General features: G+C 43.4%; 1 protein-coding gene across 3 annotated transcripts in view; it reads right to left on the reverse strand.

Moving 5' to 3' along the window:
- The window catches only part of LOC115569117 (A disintegrin and metalloproteinase with thrombospondin motifs 2-like), a 135,860-nt gene that overhangs the window by 11,622 nt on the left and 104,238 nt on the right, over window positions 1-20,000 (reverse strand). For 2 of the 3 annotated variants that reach the window (XM_030397052.1, XM_030397054.1), the window contains 13 exons: window positions 11,503-11,586; window positions 9,719-9,875; window positions 8,359-8,464; window positions 7,905-8,048; window positions 7,345-7,477; window positions 6,588-6,617; window positions 5,364-5,477; window positions 5,107-5,252; window positions 4,464-4,639; window positions 1,861-1,994; window positions 1,648-1,771; window positions 1,051-1,131; window positions 773-936 (listed from right to left, as the gene is read on the reverse strand). In XM_030397052.1, coding sequence (XP_030252912.1) covers window positions 773-936; window positions 1,051-1,131; window positions 1,648-1,771; window positions 1,861-1,994; window positions 4,464-4,639; window positions 5,107-5,252; window positions 5,364-5,477; window positions 6,588-6,617; window positions 7,345-7,477; window positions 7,905-8,048; window positions 8,359-8,464; window positions 9,719-9,875; window positions 11,503-11,586 — 1,593 coding nt within the window. The remainder of the gene's footprint in view (window positions 1-772; window positions 937-1,050; window positions 1,132-1,647; window positions 1,772-1,860; window positions 1,995-4,463; window positions 4,640-5,106; window positions 5,253-5,363; window positions 5,478-6,587; window positions 6,618-7,344; window positions 7,478-7,904; window positions 8,049-8,358; window positions 8,465-9,718; window positions 9,876-11,502; window positions 11,587-20,000) is intronic. The other variant, XM_030397053.1, reaches the window with a different exon arrangement.

Genomic DNA, 20,000 nt, shown 5'->3' on the forward strand with positions numbered 1-20,000 from the left:
TATCTATTTTTTCACTTTTTCTTTCCTCCTCCTTCTCATTTCATATTTATACGTTTTACTTTATACATATGAAATATGGCATAGATAGAAGATAAAATCAAAATAAAAAGGTAAATATAGTACCATACTATCTGCTTTTCAGCCACTTGCACGCACGCACGCACGCATACACACACACACACACACACACACACACACACACACACACACACACACACACCTGTACTACCTATATATATATCATCATAACTTTACGTTTTCTGTTGTTATCTGTACTGTGTCCACCGTCTGTATTCGTAGTCCACGTGGTGTGATGTATTTGTCCCTCATGTAACCTTGTCTGTTACATAATTTCACCAATAAAAAAAATGAATACAAAAAATTGATTATATCATCTGCATTTATCAGTCGAGATGTGGACATTTCTGCAGACGCGGAGGATTCCGCATCGATGCAGAGAGGGAGCGTAATGGACAAACAGGCTGAGGCAAGGGCGCCCAAAACTGAAACTTTATGGTGGACCACGGGCCAGAAAGCACCTATTGTATTGTATTTGCGAGGATGAAAAATGCTACTATAAGAAAGCCCTGAGAAGCAAGTAAAAAAAATGCAGGTGATCTATTGTTTACTTCTGATCTTCTTTTGTGTTTATGACTAAAGAAGAGGTGAAGTCAAAGTAGTCATATTTCAACTGCTTAAGATAATCTGGGCTGCAGAAAATGCTTGTAAATGACCAAATTCTATACCATCTTCAATTATTTCATTCATGTACCATGATCAGGATTCCATGTCTGAGAGGACCCGTGGTCTGAAGTGTCTCCTTGTCGTTGTCATTCGCATATTCCCACTCCACGCCTTTCTCTATGACCGAGCGGGATTCTGGGTAGTCATTTTCCCCGTTTAGGAACAACAGCCCCGATGCCACGTTCTTCACAGCTGTAGATGGGTGAGAAAAAATCCATTTATTACATTCTCTCTAAACACATGTACGCAAGACAGTATATAGTCACTGGAATACAAAACAAAACAAAAAACAAACATGTCAAATACCTATAACGTGTGAGGTTGCTTCCTGCTCTTGGATCAGTAGGTGTCTCGCTCCTCTGGGGATTTCAAGAACTTTGAGTAAACCTGAAAATGAAGCACACATCTGGTTCAGGACTCCGGCATCATTAAAGGCTCACTTTACAGTCTTTCTGACTAAGAGCCTCAGCTAATCCGGCAAAGAGCTCTTACTCATTTCAACCACGTACCCCTGCTCACTAGTTAAAGCCCTCGCAGCCGTGACGATTTCCATCCAGAGTGAACATCTGATTCTGGGAATTTTTTGGTGCCAACTTGTCGCCGAGAGTTAGATAGTAAATATAAGCTCGAGTGAGGTTTGACGCAACTTCTTGGCAGTGCTCGACTCACATGGAAACATGTAAAATAAGATCTCACTGAGGTTTGGATGTTGTTGCACATTTTCCTCTAGAGGGCGATGTTTAGCTGGACATAAAATAGCAGGCGAGGAATGTGTGCAGACTTTTTGGAAAGGGCACTGGCCAACTATTATGCCAACATGATAAACAGCTCCTCCGCTGATGCACCCAAGTCAAATCCATCCTTGATGAAGATGAGGCTCATTGTGAGTGCGTGTGCTCATACCTTGTTTCTTGGCTGTGCGTGTGATGGTGCCTTTGAAGGTTTTGCAGCTGGAGTTGTCTCCCCCACACACCCCACACTTGTCCTCCTGCTTTGAGGAGCCGACTGCGCCGTCGCAGCCCACTTTCTGTTCATGAGGACATGGAAAGATTAACAACGTGTAGATCTTAAACAGATGCAGCTGGCTTGCCCTCACAGGCGGATAACGTCACTCACCTCGCATTCGCCCCGCACACACACGCTGTGGGGGTCCTTGTACGAGCACCGCGTGCCATCCAGCACCATTCTCTGCATGTTGACCACATCTCGTGTGTCTTTAGACTGGCAGTGCAGCTTGCAGCGTTCCTTAGCTGGGAGACACACACACACACGCACACACACACACACACACACATACACACACAATAAATGACCCAATTCTTCAAACAGTTGTGTCAGAATGGCACACATGCGATCCATTTCGGTGATTTCATCTTTACAACCAACATGTGATTATCTGTTATTTTCTGAATGAGCCCTCCATGAGTCAGCGTGACGCTCTCTCTCATTGTGTCTCCGCTTGTGAGTCATACTACAAGTACGAGTCTCTAGAGACAAAACCTGGCAGTTCATCCCAGTGAGAATGAACACTCCTTCCTTATCACGTTTTTTTTTTAATTTATTATTATTTCAGATGGACTTGGTGCTTTGACACTAATAAGCAGGTGGCAGACGTGCTGCTGCAAAATTATAATATTTGGAGAGGACACACTTTTCTCAGGTTGAACCGAGAGCACACAGAATCAACATATGAAATTCCCTTCTCTGTGATCTGAACGTGTGTGTGCGTGTGAAATATGCTATGATATTTGAGGGGGCCCGTGCAATTATACTTGTGAGTCACAGTGTAGGTAGATATGTAACACGTCTATAGATTTATATTCTCTTCAATAACAGAGCGTGTTTATATTAGCCATTCAGTGCAAGTGGTACACATTATCACGCTATCAAAAATCCTCTCTGTCTGTGTTTCCCAAACTTTTTACATCATGGAAATCAGAAAATATTAGGCTCTCCAGGTACCACCGCTATTGCCGATGTTAAAAATACGGTAGCGTAGGCCGATTCAGGGGTGCTGCTCAAGTAGCCACAAGCTTCACTGTCATCAACTTTCAACAGTGCTGCTTGAAATATTCTCCTCCTGCCTCACACTTCTCTTTCCGATAGTTACTCTTTGGAGGCACGTTTGTAGCTCGTAAGTAGTCAAGGAAGACCTATGCAGAGCAAGCGCATGAACATGACTACGTAGCAGGCTGAAACAAAAATATTAGAAGAAAGACTAAACTTTACATAAATTATATTCCAGTCTAAATCAAAATTCTGCAGTATTTTAATTTTTATTCTGTGTGACTTAACATTGAATGGTTCACTGTATGTGTACATGACCTAAAGGCAAGGAAGACCTTCAAATATGCAGGTGAGTTTTCTACACAGCAACATGAACACAACTGATGTGCATTGGCTTTGGTTTCATGCACTGCTTTACAAGTCATTTTCAAAGGAAGCCGGCTGGATGAAGCTACAAACTGACACGCAACACTTGTTGTCGCATGATTGGATGTGACACAGGACACTACCGAGTTTGACTTTGTCCTCAACTTTTAATGGGGAATAATATGAGGAGACATCTGATCACAATCTGTGTGAAAAGACTGAAAAACAAGAGACAATCTGGAGCTTCTGATAAAATACAATAGACCAAAGGGTTGGATGTATCGATCCAAGCAGCTGCATAAACAGCCACGCACACGGCAGCCATACGTTTCAAGTTTCCTGGCTCAAGAGTAATTTACAGTATATCTGTTGACGTGGGAAAAGACCCAAACAGAGACAAAAAGCAGCAGTGTGTCAAATGGCTCTAAACAAATACTACAATTTCACACTCGGAGCAGAAAGCACTCCTTTTTCTCTCCTCGCACTATCTGGAACTCAAGGAGATGACAGACCATGAATGGAATTCAATTTCACCTCCCTGTTCATTTTTATCTCTCGCGCACACACGCGCGGACATACATCTGCACTCGCGCACCAACGCACGCTCACAAGTAATTTGAGCCTGAGAAAGCCTTGCTGAAAAATATGGCATTTAGAAAGGATAAGAACGGAGAAAAACAATTTAGCAAGGCTCTTCTAAGCGGAGCGCGTGTAGCGTGACCTCCGATTAGATATGAAGACAGCTCAGCACTTTTTTTTCGAGGGGCTGCCCTTTAGTTGGAAGATAATTTAATACCTATCAGGATGGCTGAGACACCTCCACTTAGAGGCAGGGTGGGGCTGACACGTATCTTAAAACTTCTCAATAATGTGAAGAGGTTCTGGATATTAAGTGAAGAACTTGAGTATGGCTTGTTCATATGTGCCAACTGTAACGTGGATGAAGAAAAGATGGAGGTGGAGGGGTTTAGTGAGGTATCAATGACCTCAGCGATTGGGTGGAGAGGGAGAAGACAGCAAGTTGGAAGAAGAGTGTTTTTAAGGAGACTTCAAAGAGATGGTGTGTTTTTATGAGAGGGCGTAGTCGTAGCTCAAAGCTGCACTCAGCAGGGCGGCCACATGATAATGACCGTAACAGAACACAACCTATATATAAAACCTGACCGCAATCAAGAATGATGTGTTTGCTTCCTCTTTCTGGCTTTCGTTCGTATTTACAACTTCCACAATGTATCATCACTTCATTTTCTCATTTTCAGGCTCCCTTATTTTTGACAGCCTCTTTTTGTTCCCATCTCTCCAGCAAACTACGTCATCCCTCCTCCATCTGCGGGGTGTACACTCACGGTCCGTGTGTTCATAAGGCAGCCAGTGGTGCTTGTTGCTGTAGATTTCAAAGCGAGGGTCCAAAGCGTGGCATTGCTCCTCCCGCGGGTCACTGTAGATGTCTTCGCACTCGTTGGTGTTGCACATCCGGAACTGATATGACGCCCCCAAGCAGTCGCGGCCTCCGTTGGCTGGCCTGAGAGGGGTTGCAAGGCAGAGGGCATATGCGTCATTGAAAAAGTTTATTTCGTTTCACCTTGAAAATGTGTAGGCTTTTATTTGAAAAACTAGAAATGATCCATTTAACCCATGTACAAAGGCAGTTAGGTATTGGCAATCCCTCGCCAACTCAAAACATCTGTTTTTGACAATCAACCACAAGTCATGGTTTGCTTTTTGGTTTGTTGATTTCCTGTTCTATCTTGTAGTTATATCCTCCTGATGGATGGACCATGATGCTATATTTCTCTGGAATTGCGTAGTGCAGTGTAGTGCTATCATTGGTGTGTTTACGAACAGGACGTGCCAAATCGTACATTATCTGCATTTAAATATAAAGAACTCATATAAACTTTAGAGTCTCAGCTCTATTTGGCATAATTAACATACTGAAAACTTGCAATTTCACTTATTTTTGTAACACTTTTACACACAGTTTCATACCTCGGATTGTCACAGTCGCGTGTGCGAAACTGTACTCCTCCTCCACAGGTGCGAGAGCACTGGCCGAACTCACTCCACGAACCCCAGTTTCCATCTTGCTTTATGATGTCAGGGGTCAACCAGATGCAGTGACCTTTGAAGCAATGCTGCAACAGACCAAGAGTAAATATAAAAAGTCAGGCATTGCTCATTTGGATACAGTCAAATTATGTTTTTTTCAACGGAATGTAAGTTGGAGAACAATAGCGTTTCAATACCTTCCCATCCCCACACATGGTGCCATCAATGGGCGGTCCTTTCTTGGTCTTGCAGAAGAAGGGATTGTCTGGGTGGCTACACCACAGCTGCTTACATGGGTCGAAAGTGCGATACTGCAGGGCACAGAGAAAGACTCCTTACAATTAAAAGCCCTATCACACAGTGCACACACTGCGTAACAGACTGACCTTCAATAATACAAGTCAACCATCAAAAGACAGCTCGAGTGAGACTAAACACTGAAGATAGGAAATGAAAAATAGAGATGAGAATACAACAATAACCACAAAAGTATTGTACCCCACAATAACAACACCAACCCTGGACTGTGTCACTGCACTGTACACTACGCTCCACTGAGAAACACACAGCCATTCATGCAAACTAAACCAAAGGATGAGAGAGAGAGACAAGACTCTCAGAATGAGACAGCCCGTGGTTTAATTGGAGCACAAGGGAGGTCAGAGGTCAGAGGGCGAAAGGTTAAAAAGGCCAAAAGGTGAGGTCTCATCGACCTCTAAAATGCCCCTAGACACAGGCCAAGGACCAAATTCTCTAATATGAACCATTGATGAGGATACCACCAGACCGACCTGCAGTCCAGTGTCTGAGGGGCCGTGCCCTCCTCCCTCCTTTCCACAGACTTCCCTACCCACCATTACCCCAGGGGACCTTTGAAGGTCAGAGGGCAAGTCACAATCAGTGGCTAGACTGTGGTAGGTAATCACCAATGACATCAGACTGGAGGATCCTAAAAGCTGAAGTGAAACATGGAAAAACAGCCTCTGTTCTGGCTCAGCCATTTCTCCTTGGATGGGAAAGACATCTTTCCAACGTTTTCCACTCGTTTATAGTCGTGAGTGTGCCAAAATAATGAGGCTCTTCCTGCCAGTGCTGCCGTGATTTAATACAGATTTGCAGGAAAGGAGTCGGGATATGGTACGGTTCAGCTGTTGAACTGCATCATAACCACCCGACCAGTAGAATCACAATCACATTAGTTTTTAGGGATTTTTACAGCCACTTTCTCTTGAAATGAGCATTTTAGAATCCTGCAGACTAACGTCCAAAACATGACGATGGGTAGAACAGAGAAACAGTACAAAAGAAAAGTAAGGAGCAACATTACAAACGATTACAACTTCAGAGGACAAATAGAAAAAGAAAATCTGAGAAAAACAAATGACGGGCCACATGTCTTCCGGGAGGTGGGGTCACCTTACCTGTGTTCCTGACTGGCCCGCCTTTTGTAGCTGAGGGGAATGGGTTTGACAAGAGAATAGAGGGTAATCTAGCAATGTGTGTCAAGCCCCTGAACAAGCCCTTTGTCAATCAAGCAACAGCTTCCCAACAGCGTGCCACAGTGGCTTCACAGTTATAAAGTGGGTGAGAGTGACAGGGAGGAGGTGACTGGCAAGATGCTGAAGCTGGGTGAAGATTGTCTACTGTGTGATGCTTTGTGTTTACAGAAATACTGTTTGCGACACGTTCATGTACAGACACTGTGGTATCGAGCTACGTGTTGTGTTATTATAAATACCGTAATCAACTTTAATAACAGAAAAAAGGAAAAAGCTATGAAAACAATTACCTGCTTTTAAGCAAGATGCCAATCCCACCAGTGGCCGGGAGAGCAAAGCAGAGGACATCAGAAGAATGTGAATAGGAGTGTATGTGTGACTTTTTTTTTTTTTACAATGAAGCTCAGATACAGATGTCAGTGCTGCGTTCAGTTCTCTAAGAAAACCTTCAGAGGGAGGCCCCATACAAATGTTCCACAGTCAAAGTCAGCAAATTCTGAATTAAATCTACAAACTGAACTCAAACTGAATCGTCTCAGAAGATGAAGTGATGCTTAGCTCGACTGGTGGCAACCGCTGCAGAAGCTGCCTTCACTGTGTTAGCGCGGTCAGTTAGGTCGTGTTAGTAAAACTATAGCTATGTTAGTAAAGCGACCATCAGACTACGTGGATCTCTTACCGCGGTGCACATCGTGTAGCCCACGCCGAAGTCAAAGCGGCACTGTTCATTCATGGAGTAGTGCAAACCAGGAAGCTGAGGCAGCGACGGCCAGTTGTGTTCGAAGGGGTCATCACGGAGACAGTCGTAGGAACTGCGAGAGGAGTCAGAACAATTCAACAAACTTTTACTTACCTTCATTTTTTTCCTTCCATTTATTCATGTGATTGGGCAGAATTACAATCAGGGCTGCAACTAACCTTTATTTTCAGTGTTCTTTTGTATTTTTTGGCCTATAAAATATCACCTTACCCTAACCATGACACAACAATGGGACTGTGCAAATTGAGGTTATGTTGCGAACCCATGATTTTTTTTGCGGATATACTTAAACTCATAGTTTTAGATCTAACACACTTAAAGAAAATACATTTAAAGCTCTGATGTATTCAAGTGGATCAGTTTTCCTTCAGAAGCTAACCTCCCTAAAAAGTCATTACAAGAGATTTAATTGAAAGTCCCCTTAATAACTAGTAACTAACAGCCAGTCAAATCCGAGTCTGAGTCTGTGTGTGTCTCACTTAAGGTAGCGTCCCAGCTCTGCCATGCTACATCTGGACCAGTGAAAGCGATGGAAGGCAGCTTGCACCAGTGGCGCCATGATGCTGCCCATGTGCACCTCATCGCCGCAGCGGTTCCCCTGACCATCGTGCTCCATCCCAAGCCTGCAGAGAGAGAGAGAGGGAGGGAGAGGGAGAGAGAGAGAGAGAGTGTGAGAGAGAGAGAGAGAGAGAGAGAGAGGGAGGGGAAGTGAAGAGAAAAGAGATGAACCAGTGCGACAGATTGGGAACATGTGGGAAGAGACGCAGAACAAAGGGACGGGCGTAAAGCAGCAATTCTTTCATGAGATATTGGCTGAGGTGACCAGCGGACCAAAACTGTAATAAATCGATGAAGTCTAACAATCTGCTTTGTTGTTTGTTGCTGTAGCATGAGAACAGGCTTGAAGACATCATTATGGCGAAATGCACTTACACGTGTCCGGTCTCGTGTGCCACCACAAAGGCAGAGGAGAAACCATCCTCGTGGTTCAAGGTGCAGCTCCTCACGGGATGGCACATGCCTGTCACTGGGGCGTAACCTGAGCAAACAGGAAAAGAATCACAGGTGTCAGGATTGATAGACGTATTGATCTGTCATTTTGAGAAGTTTAGGGCATGCAGAAACCTCTTTAGGTTATCACCTCCAACATAAATCACACACACATCCACACACTGTATGAATCAAGAAGAAGAAAAAATCACGTATTAACCCAAAGTAAATGCCATACATTCAATAGTCAGCCATTTTTTTTAATGACTCTTGCTATAAAATCCATATCCATACCAACCCAAATATATACATCCTCGACCGTCCAATAACAATAATATTTATCCCAGTCCATATTTTCTTTTAATATGGCCACATTTTTTGATTTGTATACAATTTCTGAAAGCATTATAGTTTAAAACATTCAAAAATGATCAACAGAATGTCAAGAAATAACACTTTTGATGGATTGCAGATATACCTATTGAAGTTAGCATGCTAACCAGCTAACCCCAAGCCACTTTGTATAGTCAAATGGTAAACAACACCAGCACTCCCTCGATGCTCCAAGCTCCCCATCGGGGCAGAGTCGGCTAATAGGAGTGCTAGTTGCACAGCTAGCTGAGCTAACTAGCCAATGGCAGCCACATTTCACAGCAGCTAGCGGTTACTTTGAAATGCTTTTTCTTTAGAATATGAATTCGACAGGTGGTCAATTGTTACATTATGCAAGTTGAAAAAATTGAAAAGTATTTGAGCACATTTTGACGTCCGTCTCGATATACTGAAATACAAATCTTCTTTAAGTATTTGCATTAACTCAATCTAAGATTTATCTGTTCAAATATACGCACTGTATATACTCACACACTGACACACACAGTACTTTTTTACACATGTGTCTGATCCTAACCCTAAACTGTCGCCCTCCGCCCCTACATACGCCAATCTCCAACTCCCTGTGTGCTTGTCTGTCCCATACTGCCTTTAATTGTGGGACTGTGGCTGGCCCTGCTCTGCCTATTGATTTTCTGCTGCTGAAGGCTGAGCCCAAGGGCAGCTGAAGGGCTTCTGGATAGCTAGGCCACTGCCTTTAGAGGCCTCTCCCCTGGGCCTGCCTGTTAGACTGCACTCTGCTGCACAGAAAACCACCAACCACCAAACCCACAATGCACTATGCCGCTGTATGAGGCAGAGGAAGGAGGAGAGGGAGAGTTTTCTGTCTCCACTCATGAGTTTGGATGCCTTTACAATATGTTAAACAGAAAAAGGGAACATTCAATATATGTTCATGTCTTTTGGTTACCCTGCATTCCCGTGGGGCCGAACTCCTGCCGCGTGAGGAAGATAGCATGGTCGTGATATTCGGCGTCCCCCGTGTCCTGCTTCTGCTGCAGGAAGGCCCAGCGACACACGTTCTCCAGACTCTGAGACGGGTTCCCCAGTTCAATCAGACTCATGGACTGGAGAGAGAGAGACGTAAAAACACACAGGGAAAGAGAGAGGAGGGGGTGTAAAGATGATCTGAAGGGGCAGGAAACTAATGATGTTCTGGTACAACAACACCCTATAAAACCCTGTAGGGGGCAGTGTCACAATGTTAGATGTTGTCAGCACATCCTGCAAATTGCTGAGGTGTACAACACGCGCGCACGCACACACACAAGTACACTAATGCTCGGACAATCTTGATGGCTTTAATAATGAACATGAAACTGAGCCGTGTACTAATAGTCAAAAACAAGTCCAACTACTGAGTATCTACTCCTGATGAAATGCATTACACCGACAGTCACACAGACACCCTGATGCCAGCGACTCCTATCACTCACCTTCACCTCTCATTCTCTTCCTCATTAAGATCTCCCCTCCCCTTCCTCTTCCCTCCTGCACCAGTCATCCCATATCTCTCCTCCTTTTTTTGCCCTCGCTTTCTACATTTCCTCTCCGTGTTCACACGTGCACAATGCACAGCTGAACCAGAGTGTGTGTGTGTGTGTGTGTTGTGTGAGTGTGCTGCAAAGAAGACATATGGCCTGCCTCTGCACAAACACCCCTCAGACAGAGCGCGCCGTGCACATCGGTGTGTGTGTGAGCTTTATTGTGTTCATCAGGTTCTTCTGTGTGTATTTGGGTGTGTGTGTGTCTGTTACAGTGTGTTTCTATGATCTTTAAAGATGTATTTGTAATGGTGTGTACATGTGTTGGAGTGTGTGTGTGTAAAGTGTGGGTGTGTGGGTGCGCCTGCATCCAGGGTCACATAGCCAATCTGCAGGCTGTCTGGGTGCAGCTCTGTTGCCACGGTAATTGGGGATGATGGACAGCCGGAGCTTTGGCTGAAGCTGCATAGGGGCTGGTCCAGAATGACCAATGTAGGAGTGTGCATGTGTGTGTGTGTGTGTGTGTGTGGGAGTGTGTGTATCCAGGCCTCCATTGGGAGAGTAGACATGTAGGGAGGAGAGGAAGCGATAAGGCTACAGCAGAGTGAGTGTATCACAGAGCACCTATCCAGCAATAAAATCATTTGCTGGGTAATACCTGCCCTCTCTTCTCTCTCTTTATCTCTCCTTTATCTCTGTTCCATCCTTCCTCTCCTCTTTCCTTCAGCACAGACAGGCAGATAGAGTTACAGGCTACAGAAAAGGATGCTACCTCCCCCCAATCACCATCGTCCAGTCTCTCTGTTTGTGAATGAGGGAGGGCTATCATTGATTGTTTATCTTTGCCTGGACTTCCCATGATTCTGTGCTGCAGCCTACTGGGAGGAAGGCTGATTGCATAACGGCCAGAGTTTCTGTGTGCTTTGGTGCTGAACTGTGAAGGCGTGCGACTTGGAAACACTCCCCTGGGATGCCGCATGCTTTTAGTTCCTCTTTTGCTCAGTCCACTGGAATAACAGGCTCCGGGCATCAGTGTGTGCTGATGTGTGTGTGTGTGTGTGTGCGCGCGTGTGTCTCTGTGTGTTTGTTTATAAGTGTGTATGTGTGTGTGTATGTGCCTACGTGCGACTCGGCTGTTCATACAGTAGGTACTTAAAGGGATCGTCTCAGTCGACTTTTCAGGGAGAACTCGTGTCTTGTCGGGTCTTACCTTGCTGTAGCCAAGCATGATAATCCGTACCAGCACCACATTAATCTTTGCTCCCAAAGACTGGTCATGGTAGATCTCATTCACCTGGAGTCACACAGAGAGACACAAGAGGGCATGTCAAGTCTCAGTAGAAGAAATGCAACACAAATATTGAATATTGAAAGCTTTTTAATGGTTGATAAAGCGTTTAATAATGCTTTATACATCAGATATGAGGCAGTAATAAGAACAACTTTCACTTGCCAGGTTGTGATGGTGGAAATTAATTCTCATTCAGCGCTTTCTCGCTGTCTAATCAGCCACTAGGTATGCTGTTGATAAGTTAATAAGATACAACTAAAAAGTTTATTTATAATAATCCATCAATGTAAATAAAAGGTTAAAAGAGCCTTTGATATTTAGTGACAGGACCTTATTTTCCTTCTGCTGAGAGTTAGATACGTAGTTTTGTTCAATTCTCAGGACGGTACAGTAAATATGAAGCAATAACTGGGAGATGCTCAGGTTGGGTTAAGCTTTAAGTTTAGATGAAGATCAAGACTAAAAACATGAGGAACGTGCTCACCTGGCCCTGTTCAAAGGTACCAAACCCGCATCTACTGCTCACTAACATGACTAACATGTTATACCTTGTTTGTCTAAGGTGCCGATCACACCGAGACTTGCCGCTACTTCAAAAACGCCTTGAAAGGTGTGTTGTGCAATACAGATTGTGGAGCGGGACATTTGTTAATTTTTTAACAGGGTGGGTGGACCCTGTTTGATTCATTCGCCTACACATAGACGTGGCTCTGACTTGGTGTTGACTGACATATATTTTTAACTGTCCACAAAGCTCAGTTAGATAAAGGATCACAAGGTTATGTAGACTTGACATATTCAAAAAATCACACCCTCTGCCCTGAACTCCTTCTGCTGCTGGGGATGGAGAGGGGGGGTCGGCAGCTTAACAAGGTGGGTGCATATTGGTCATTTTGTGAACAAGGGGGGGTGGCATCCACGCTCACTGCCTCTCAAATCACCAACTGAGTGTAATTAATGGAAAAAGCAGTGCAAATATGCACCTTGTAGGGACAAAGTGACACAACATGCAAAACAGGAGCACGCGGCAGCCTTAACAGAAAAACAATAGCTTTTGCTATAAGTTTTCTTGGTGTGCAGAGCCTATAGCTGTAAGACTGAGTGGGTGCAGTAACTACCAGTAGTCACTATGCTAAACTGATCTAACCAGCTGATGGGTCTAGCTTCATATTTAACAGACGGACATATCCACTGAAGTTAGCATGCTAACCAGCTAGCCCTCGTCCTGTAAACCTCTTTCTCCCGGCGGTCCAAAGCTCTTTTGCCATCAACACTCTCCTGGCTAACCGAGCTAACACGCTTCTCAAGCCTTCTCATATGACTTACGAACCATTAATAAACCTATTCTTTAGATAATATACATACTAAAAAATAATATAAAACATTATACGTTATTAGAAAGTTGTGAATAGAACAGAAGAGACGAGTCCAAAAGAGAGAGAAAGAGAAGTGAGGTGAGGTAAGGAGAGTGCGAAACTCAGTTTCCCATGAGCACAAATGGAGAGAGGATGAAGGAAGAAAGGAAGAAAGGAAGAAAGAAAGAAAGAGAAAGAAAGAAAGTGAAAGGAAGGAAAAAGCCTAATGCAAAGAAACAAGGTAATGTGTGACAAAGGAGATGCAGAGAGCATTATGCTGGTTTAAACACACACACGCACACAGATAGAAAGATGGAGAGAGCGAGAAAGAGAGAGAGAGAGAGAGAAAAGGGTAAATTGGCGCAGGAGTTGAGGCCTGCTGTCCTCAGTGGCTGTGTGCGGTGCCTAATGAGGCAAAGGGATTTAAAAACAGACAGCCGTAATGAGATGGCTGATGGACACGCTGTGGAGAAAGACACACACATAATGTACACCCCCCACACACACACACAGAGACACAGGTACGGAGATGAGGAACAGGATTGCAGACGTACCCCAGCAAGGGAAAGGTAGCGTTGAGGAATGATACGAAAAGAGACAGACAGGCAGAGGGAAAGGAGCAGAGAGGGTGAGTGAGAGAAGAGGAATAGCTCGAATGGGAATGGAAACGGTGCATTCTTAGAAAACGAATGCAGTTTAGATCTGCGGCTAAGAGACGAGACGTGCAGAGTAACTTAATGCTCCGTTCCATACGTGGTGTAAAGTCGGAAATTCCAGCATCCCATTAGGAAAAATCCACCGTGGTGATCGTTCGAGTCAGGATCCTAATTGGTTAACCACAAACCATTTGGAATAAACGTTTTGGATTACATCAACGAAAAGGCACAACAGCAGAGTCGTGTTGGATTTTCAGCGTTGGCCCTTTGTGTTATCTGTCCAATAAATGAGTGAATAAATATTCTTAGCTAACTTGCTTGTGTAGCCAAATATCACTAAAATGACATAAGCAGTTCCAGTGGAAGTAATGGGGACTGTAATTAGCCTGCAAGGGTACAGGGACTTTTTGATCTTCAACTGTGAATGGAACAGAAGAAGAACAAGTACCACTTGAATCACAATGTATTATAAGGCAATGCAACCATCAGTGTTGTAGTCAAGACCACCTAAACTGAGAGCGAGTCGTGACCAAGTCCAGAGTGTATCGAGACCAAGGGAAAACCAAAGCAGGGCGAGACCCACACTGCAAGACATACAAAAAATGTGGAACCTGCAAACCAAAGGCACTCCTGAAATTGATCAGAAAGATCAACATTTGCAAGAAAAAACACCCACAGATGAAAAATGAAAATTCATCTCTTTTATTGCCATAGATATTAGAGCCTGACCAATATGTTGGTCGGTCAATATTGTCAGCTGAGATTAAAACTTTTTTTGGTTTTACAGAACGTGATGAAAGAAGTTTACCGTTGTGCACTAAAGCATATCAGACAAAAAGACAAAAATATTAAGTAAGTGAAGTATACATCCTAATACAAATACATACAATCCTAATAAAGTAAGCAGTAAACGATGAGATAAACATGGTAGCATTAAACATGTATAATCCCCTCAGAAGAGCCAATGAAATAAATATTAAAGTACTCAAGTAAAAGACAAGTGAGCTTATAAATGTAACAATATACCTTCCACAACTGAATATAACACTTAGAGCATACAAGGTTCAGGGGCGACTAAAACTAAATGTTATTCTCTAGTAACATACTTTGTTCCTGAAGTGAAGGATGGAGGAGTGGCAGGGACGAGCTTCAGAGTGAGGGACACGCTCGGCAACCTTCAGTTTTGGATGCTCCTTTTAAAAAAGATTCAGAGCTGCTAAGCAACCACCAAAGAAAACACACAGTTCTGTTGTCTTCTCAGTTTAACCCTGTCTGAGACTGTGTGTGTGTGTGTGTGTGTGTGTGTGTGTTTGTTTGTGTGTGTTTGTGTATTTGTGTTTGTGTGTGTGTGTGTGTGTGTGTGTGTGCGTGTGTGTGTGTGTTTGTCTCTGCAGTTTCCAACTTGCTCGTCTGTCTGGCTACCTACTGGTATTTCTGTCCCTGTCTCTTATTCTGTTACATTTGTCTCACTCCTTCATTATCTTGGCAGTAGACGTGAGGAGGTGACACACAGAGACACTGCTACTGTGTGTGTGTGTGTGTGTGTGTGTCTACATATAAAACTCATGTTGTGGGGACATACAGTAAATCTGTTTCCAAAGTGACATTGTTGGGTCTTGCCTTACTTTGGGGACATAAACACATGTATAGCGTAAGTAATTAAGGGTAAAGACTTAAAGGTAATATCATTAACATATTCCTGTTATAAATTTGTGTTTATTTATAAAATTAATACATCTACAAAGTTTGTAGAAAGGTCTCTTTTCCTGAAAAACATAATTATGATTGTGAATTAATTTTTTGATACATTTTGTCTGGTGCAAAAGTTTGTTTATCTGTGAAAGAATTAAGGTTTATTAAGTGGTATAACAGCACTGATATCAGATGGTATTTATGTTTCATCAGCGATCATGAATCTTGGTAGTTGCCAGGTTGTGGGGGAAGAAATGTAAAAATAAAATTCCTACAGCATGTGCCCAGGTAGCTAGGTAGTGTTAACAATGTTAACATTAGCAAGATAGCCCTAGTAACTTTAACCTTAGCTAGTGTTAGCAATGTTCAGGTTTGTGGTGGGTAGCGCCCAAGGAAATGGTCATGTCAGTTTTAGTTAGAGATTAGTATTCTGGTGAGGCTACTCTAGGTCGGGATAGTGTGACTCACCCACACATATTTCCAACTTGTGACTATTGCATTAACGGTGAAAGATGTCATGTCTATGTGGACATTTTTGTTTAAAACAGTCATTCCCAGAGACTGGGTCGCAACCCACATGTAGACCCAGAAGTATAGCCTGTCATTGGATGCCTATTTCAGGCATTCAGGCATGTTTGTCTTTTGCAATGGAAAAAAAAAACAAATAAGCAAGCAAAAAACAACCTCTGAGCCAGCAACCTACAAGCTTAAATGGCAAGTTACCTAACAATAACCTGGTCACAAAGAGTACAAACCTAAACAAGCTGACCACTGTTACCTTTTTCTTTTGCATGGATTTAGCCTTTTTAACTCCGGGTGTCGCCTTCCCACGCACAAAAACAAACATTATACCGCTGAGGCACCCTCGCTGCATCCTGGGTTGTGATTGGTTTACAGACACAATGAGACATTTCAGAATGAGAACTGGTTCAGCTAGACCTTTATCCGCTGCTTACAAAAAGTAACCAGAACTGATAAAACAAGGTAGTTATGTGCTATTCGTCATCCATCTGACCTATTTTTATCCGGTGGTTTGGTGTTTCCCACTGATATGTACTGCACCTACCAACCTTGACCTGATTATTTGACTGAGGAAAAGACTTCATCACAACATGTATTTTATATCGCATCGATGATGGAATATGAGTTGTGATTGAAAGTTTGCATGGGCCTCAGAAGATTTTATGTTTTCAGATTGGACCGTGTCATGCTGAATTTGGGGGAAAGGCTGGACTGGGTTCGTGCATGTGATGGTTCTGGCAAGTGCAAGTCTGCAGAAAATGAATGTAAGTCAAAGTAACGTCCTCTAAAGTGGCGTAAACACGACCATGTGCGTGTAGTTATGTTTGTTTGTCCGAGCTGACATGGACACTCGGATGGGTCAGTTCACACTTGGCCTGGCCCGGTCTGTTTCCTTGACAACTGTAAGGCCAATTAGGGGCGGTTGACTTCCAGGTGACCCCGACAACACAAGTTCCACTCTAATGAGACACACACACACACACACACACACACATGCACAGAGACAGCATGATGTCCTTTCCAGTCCCGGCTTTAGCTTCATGTGTCTTCATGTGCGTTAACACTTGCAGACAGCCGGACACTTCACACACAGATCCTGTATACTGGAGGACAGATATGGCACAACAATTCATATTCCAAACACACCCACATACTCTCTGAAATGCACACAAACACACACACACACACACCCACACACACACACACACACACACACACACGCTCACAACAGACACACACACAGAGTTCCTTGTTAACAACTATACTGGCATGTCTCTCATTAATGATGCTGGCTGGGCTCTGACGTTCTGAAGTGCGATGCCAGGTGTCATTACTTACTGCCCAGGCTACAGGTCACCTAGATTTGTCTGCCTGCAGTAACTAATGCAGGCCTAGAGGTCAGCGAGGCACAAAATCATTACGATCAGATAAATAATGCAGCCGGGGCCTGTCACTTAGCTCTGCAAGAGGGAGGACGAAATGAAGAGAGAAGGTGGGAGAACATCGACAGAGGAGAGGCGAGAAGCAATATCACGGGCGCAGTAATCAGTAAACGGTAAACAGTAAACGCATGAATTATATGTGTAATCAGGACGTTTGACTTAAAATCAATTTGTTCGTGCGCATCATAACAGGAAATACAGACTTGTTTTAATCGTGTTTCCAAACAAAACTCATGTTAATCGACCTTAAGGGGACCAGAAAACATTAATAAGTCAGCGCATTTACATCCCGTCACTCAGATGTTGTGTAAGAGATTTAAATTGGAGTCTGAGACATAAAAAGGAGGGCACAGGTTTGTTAACTGATGCATAAGCAAAGGAAACGGGTATGTGAGAATAAGGCAGGGACAGTTCACTGCATTTAGTATTACAATGTTATCTATATCTATTTATATACATATTCAAATGGCATTTCAGCGTAGGAATGTGCCTGTTTCTGTCTGGACTGACTGAGGAATGCATGGTAGTAAAACACTCAGAAAGGCTTAAAATACATTCAAGCTAACTGTGTCACAATATGAATATTTTCATACGCTGAGCTCACGTGTTTTAATCAACTCATCGTTGGAGAGTGGGCTCCACTTAATAGGCAATTAAAATTTGTCGGGAAACAATTTGAAAATATGCAATAAAAACACTCACAGCTGCCGATGAGACAGAACTGAGTCATCAAATAAAATCTGGCTCGAGTGCGACATAAATTAGATAAGACTTTGGACAGCTTCTCCACGTCTCCTTGTCAACACACATGGGAATATTTGAAAACTGAGACCCAGAATTTGAGCTCTCAGTCTGACAGTGCTCCTTACATATCTGTGACACTTCCAGCTAACAAGGTGTCTATTATTACCTGGACTACCTCCGCTTTCCCAGCTCTTTCCTACCACTTATTAATGTGACTTTTCTCTGCCTGCAGGAGCTTTGGTAAAGACAAGGCTGAGCGATCTGCGCCACATCCAGACAGCCCTCGCCAAAATGATGCCTATCGCGTAATGAAGGGATAAAGGTGCAGACAAAATGCACTTCAGTGTACCAATATGCATCATTAAAATGAAACATGCACACACACACACACACACACACACACCTTCCTCATCAGCACCGACCATCCGCATCCATGAACGTGATTTACACTTTGCAGCACCTCTCTAAAGGTCTCCATTAATAGGTGAGACGGACAGATCGCTGTTGGCCACCGAATCTATCACCGCGCTGTTCGCCTCAGGAAGATTACCGCGCCACGGCCTCCACTTAGCATTTGGCACACGCCGTAATTTTACAGGATTTAACACAACTCTGTTTTAAAAGAGCTCATATCAGACCACTTTGTCACCTGGGGTCCAGGCCGGACACAATGCAGAGAGCCGACTACTTTTCTTCTCTCTTTTCCCAACTTAAACTGTATTTTGCTTATTAATTTCCGCTGTCGTTTCAATTTTATTTCATCCCTCTTTACCCTGACAAGCCAACACACACACCCATCTCAGAAGACACGACATTAGTGAAACACTTCAAAAGCTCATTTGCAGCAACGGATATCTCTGTTTTGATTTATTATTTTTTCATCAAACTGTTGTGGGTTCATTCATTTATGGATGAAACAAAGGCTCAATCCCATTTTTAATTCGAGCTCAATCCCTTCTTGGTGAGTGACACCTTTCCCCTAAAAACCGTAACAAGTGGTTGAACTCCCCCCTGGAACCCTTCGAGACTCTCGTATGACATCAGCTTTTGTCGATGGCGTTTATGTAAACAGAAGCGACCGGACAGTTCAAGTATGCTGTCTTCAGCCGCGGTAACCCTGGTATCTTCACAGTGACGTTTGCCATTTACCTGATGGCGATAGAAAAGCATGGATGCTCACAATTCATCAACGACTTCATGCTATTAATCAAGCCATCCAATAAAAATGAGCACTGATTCCTTAAGTGGCCACTAGTAGGCTACCATTAGCAGCCTGACCCATATCTGTGGGTGTTACGTGAACTGCCACCACTACAGATCAGGTTCCTCTTAAATTCAGACTAAACTAAAATGCTTTATGGAAAATAGTGGCGACCGTTAAAAGGAACAAACGCTGACTGTTGTTCGGAAACAGGACACAAGCAATGGTAACCTGCGTCAAATTTGCATTCCTTGCTTAAGTAAACAGTCTCGCTCTAAACAGACTCTCACTGCATACTGTTTGGGTGAGATCAGTGAGCTCAACTTTTTCTTCTACCAAAAAGGTGAAGGTGAAGCCTCCGGCTGTCCTTAATCCATCCGTGTCCTCAGATTTCTTTAATATCTTCTCAGTCATAAAAGAAATCCTCATTTTAATGATTTTCATGTTGATTGAGAGAGAGAGAGAGAGAGAGCGAGAGAGAGACAGAGAGGGAGAGAGAGCGAAAGAAAAGAGGACGGGATAGAAAAAGTTTTTAAACCATTTATTCTCCATCTTTTCCCACTTTTGTACCAGTTTGCAGAAAAAGCTGAACAGGGCTTTTACATTCACCTGTCATGTTCTCTCTCCATCGTCGACATAAGGTCTCCGGTTTATTTGTGTGTCTGTGCATACATTTGCATGCACATTCTCTCCCCCATTGTTATATTTTGAAATGTTTATTGAATAAATAAGCTTTGAAGCAATTGAACAAAAGTGCAATGTGGGCCAGGGAGGTAAACACATGGGAAAGGAGTGGGAAGCAGAA

Source organism: Sparus aurata, chromosome 18, assembly GCF_900880675.1.
Source record: "Sparus aurata chromosome 18, fSpaAur1.1, whole genome shotgun sequence".
In the NCBI taxonomy this organism is placed as follows: Eukaryota; Metazoa; Chordata; class Actinopteri; order Spariformes; family Sparidae; genus Sparus; species Sparus aurata.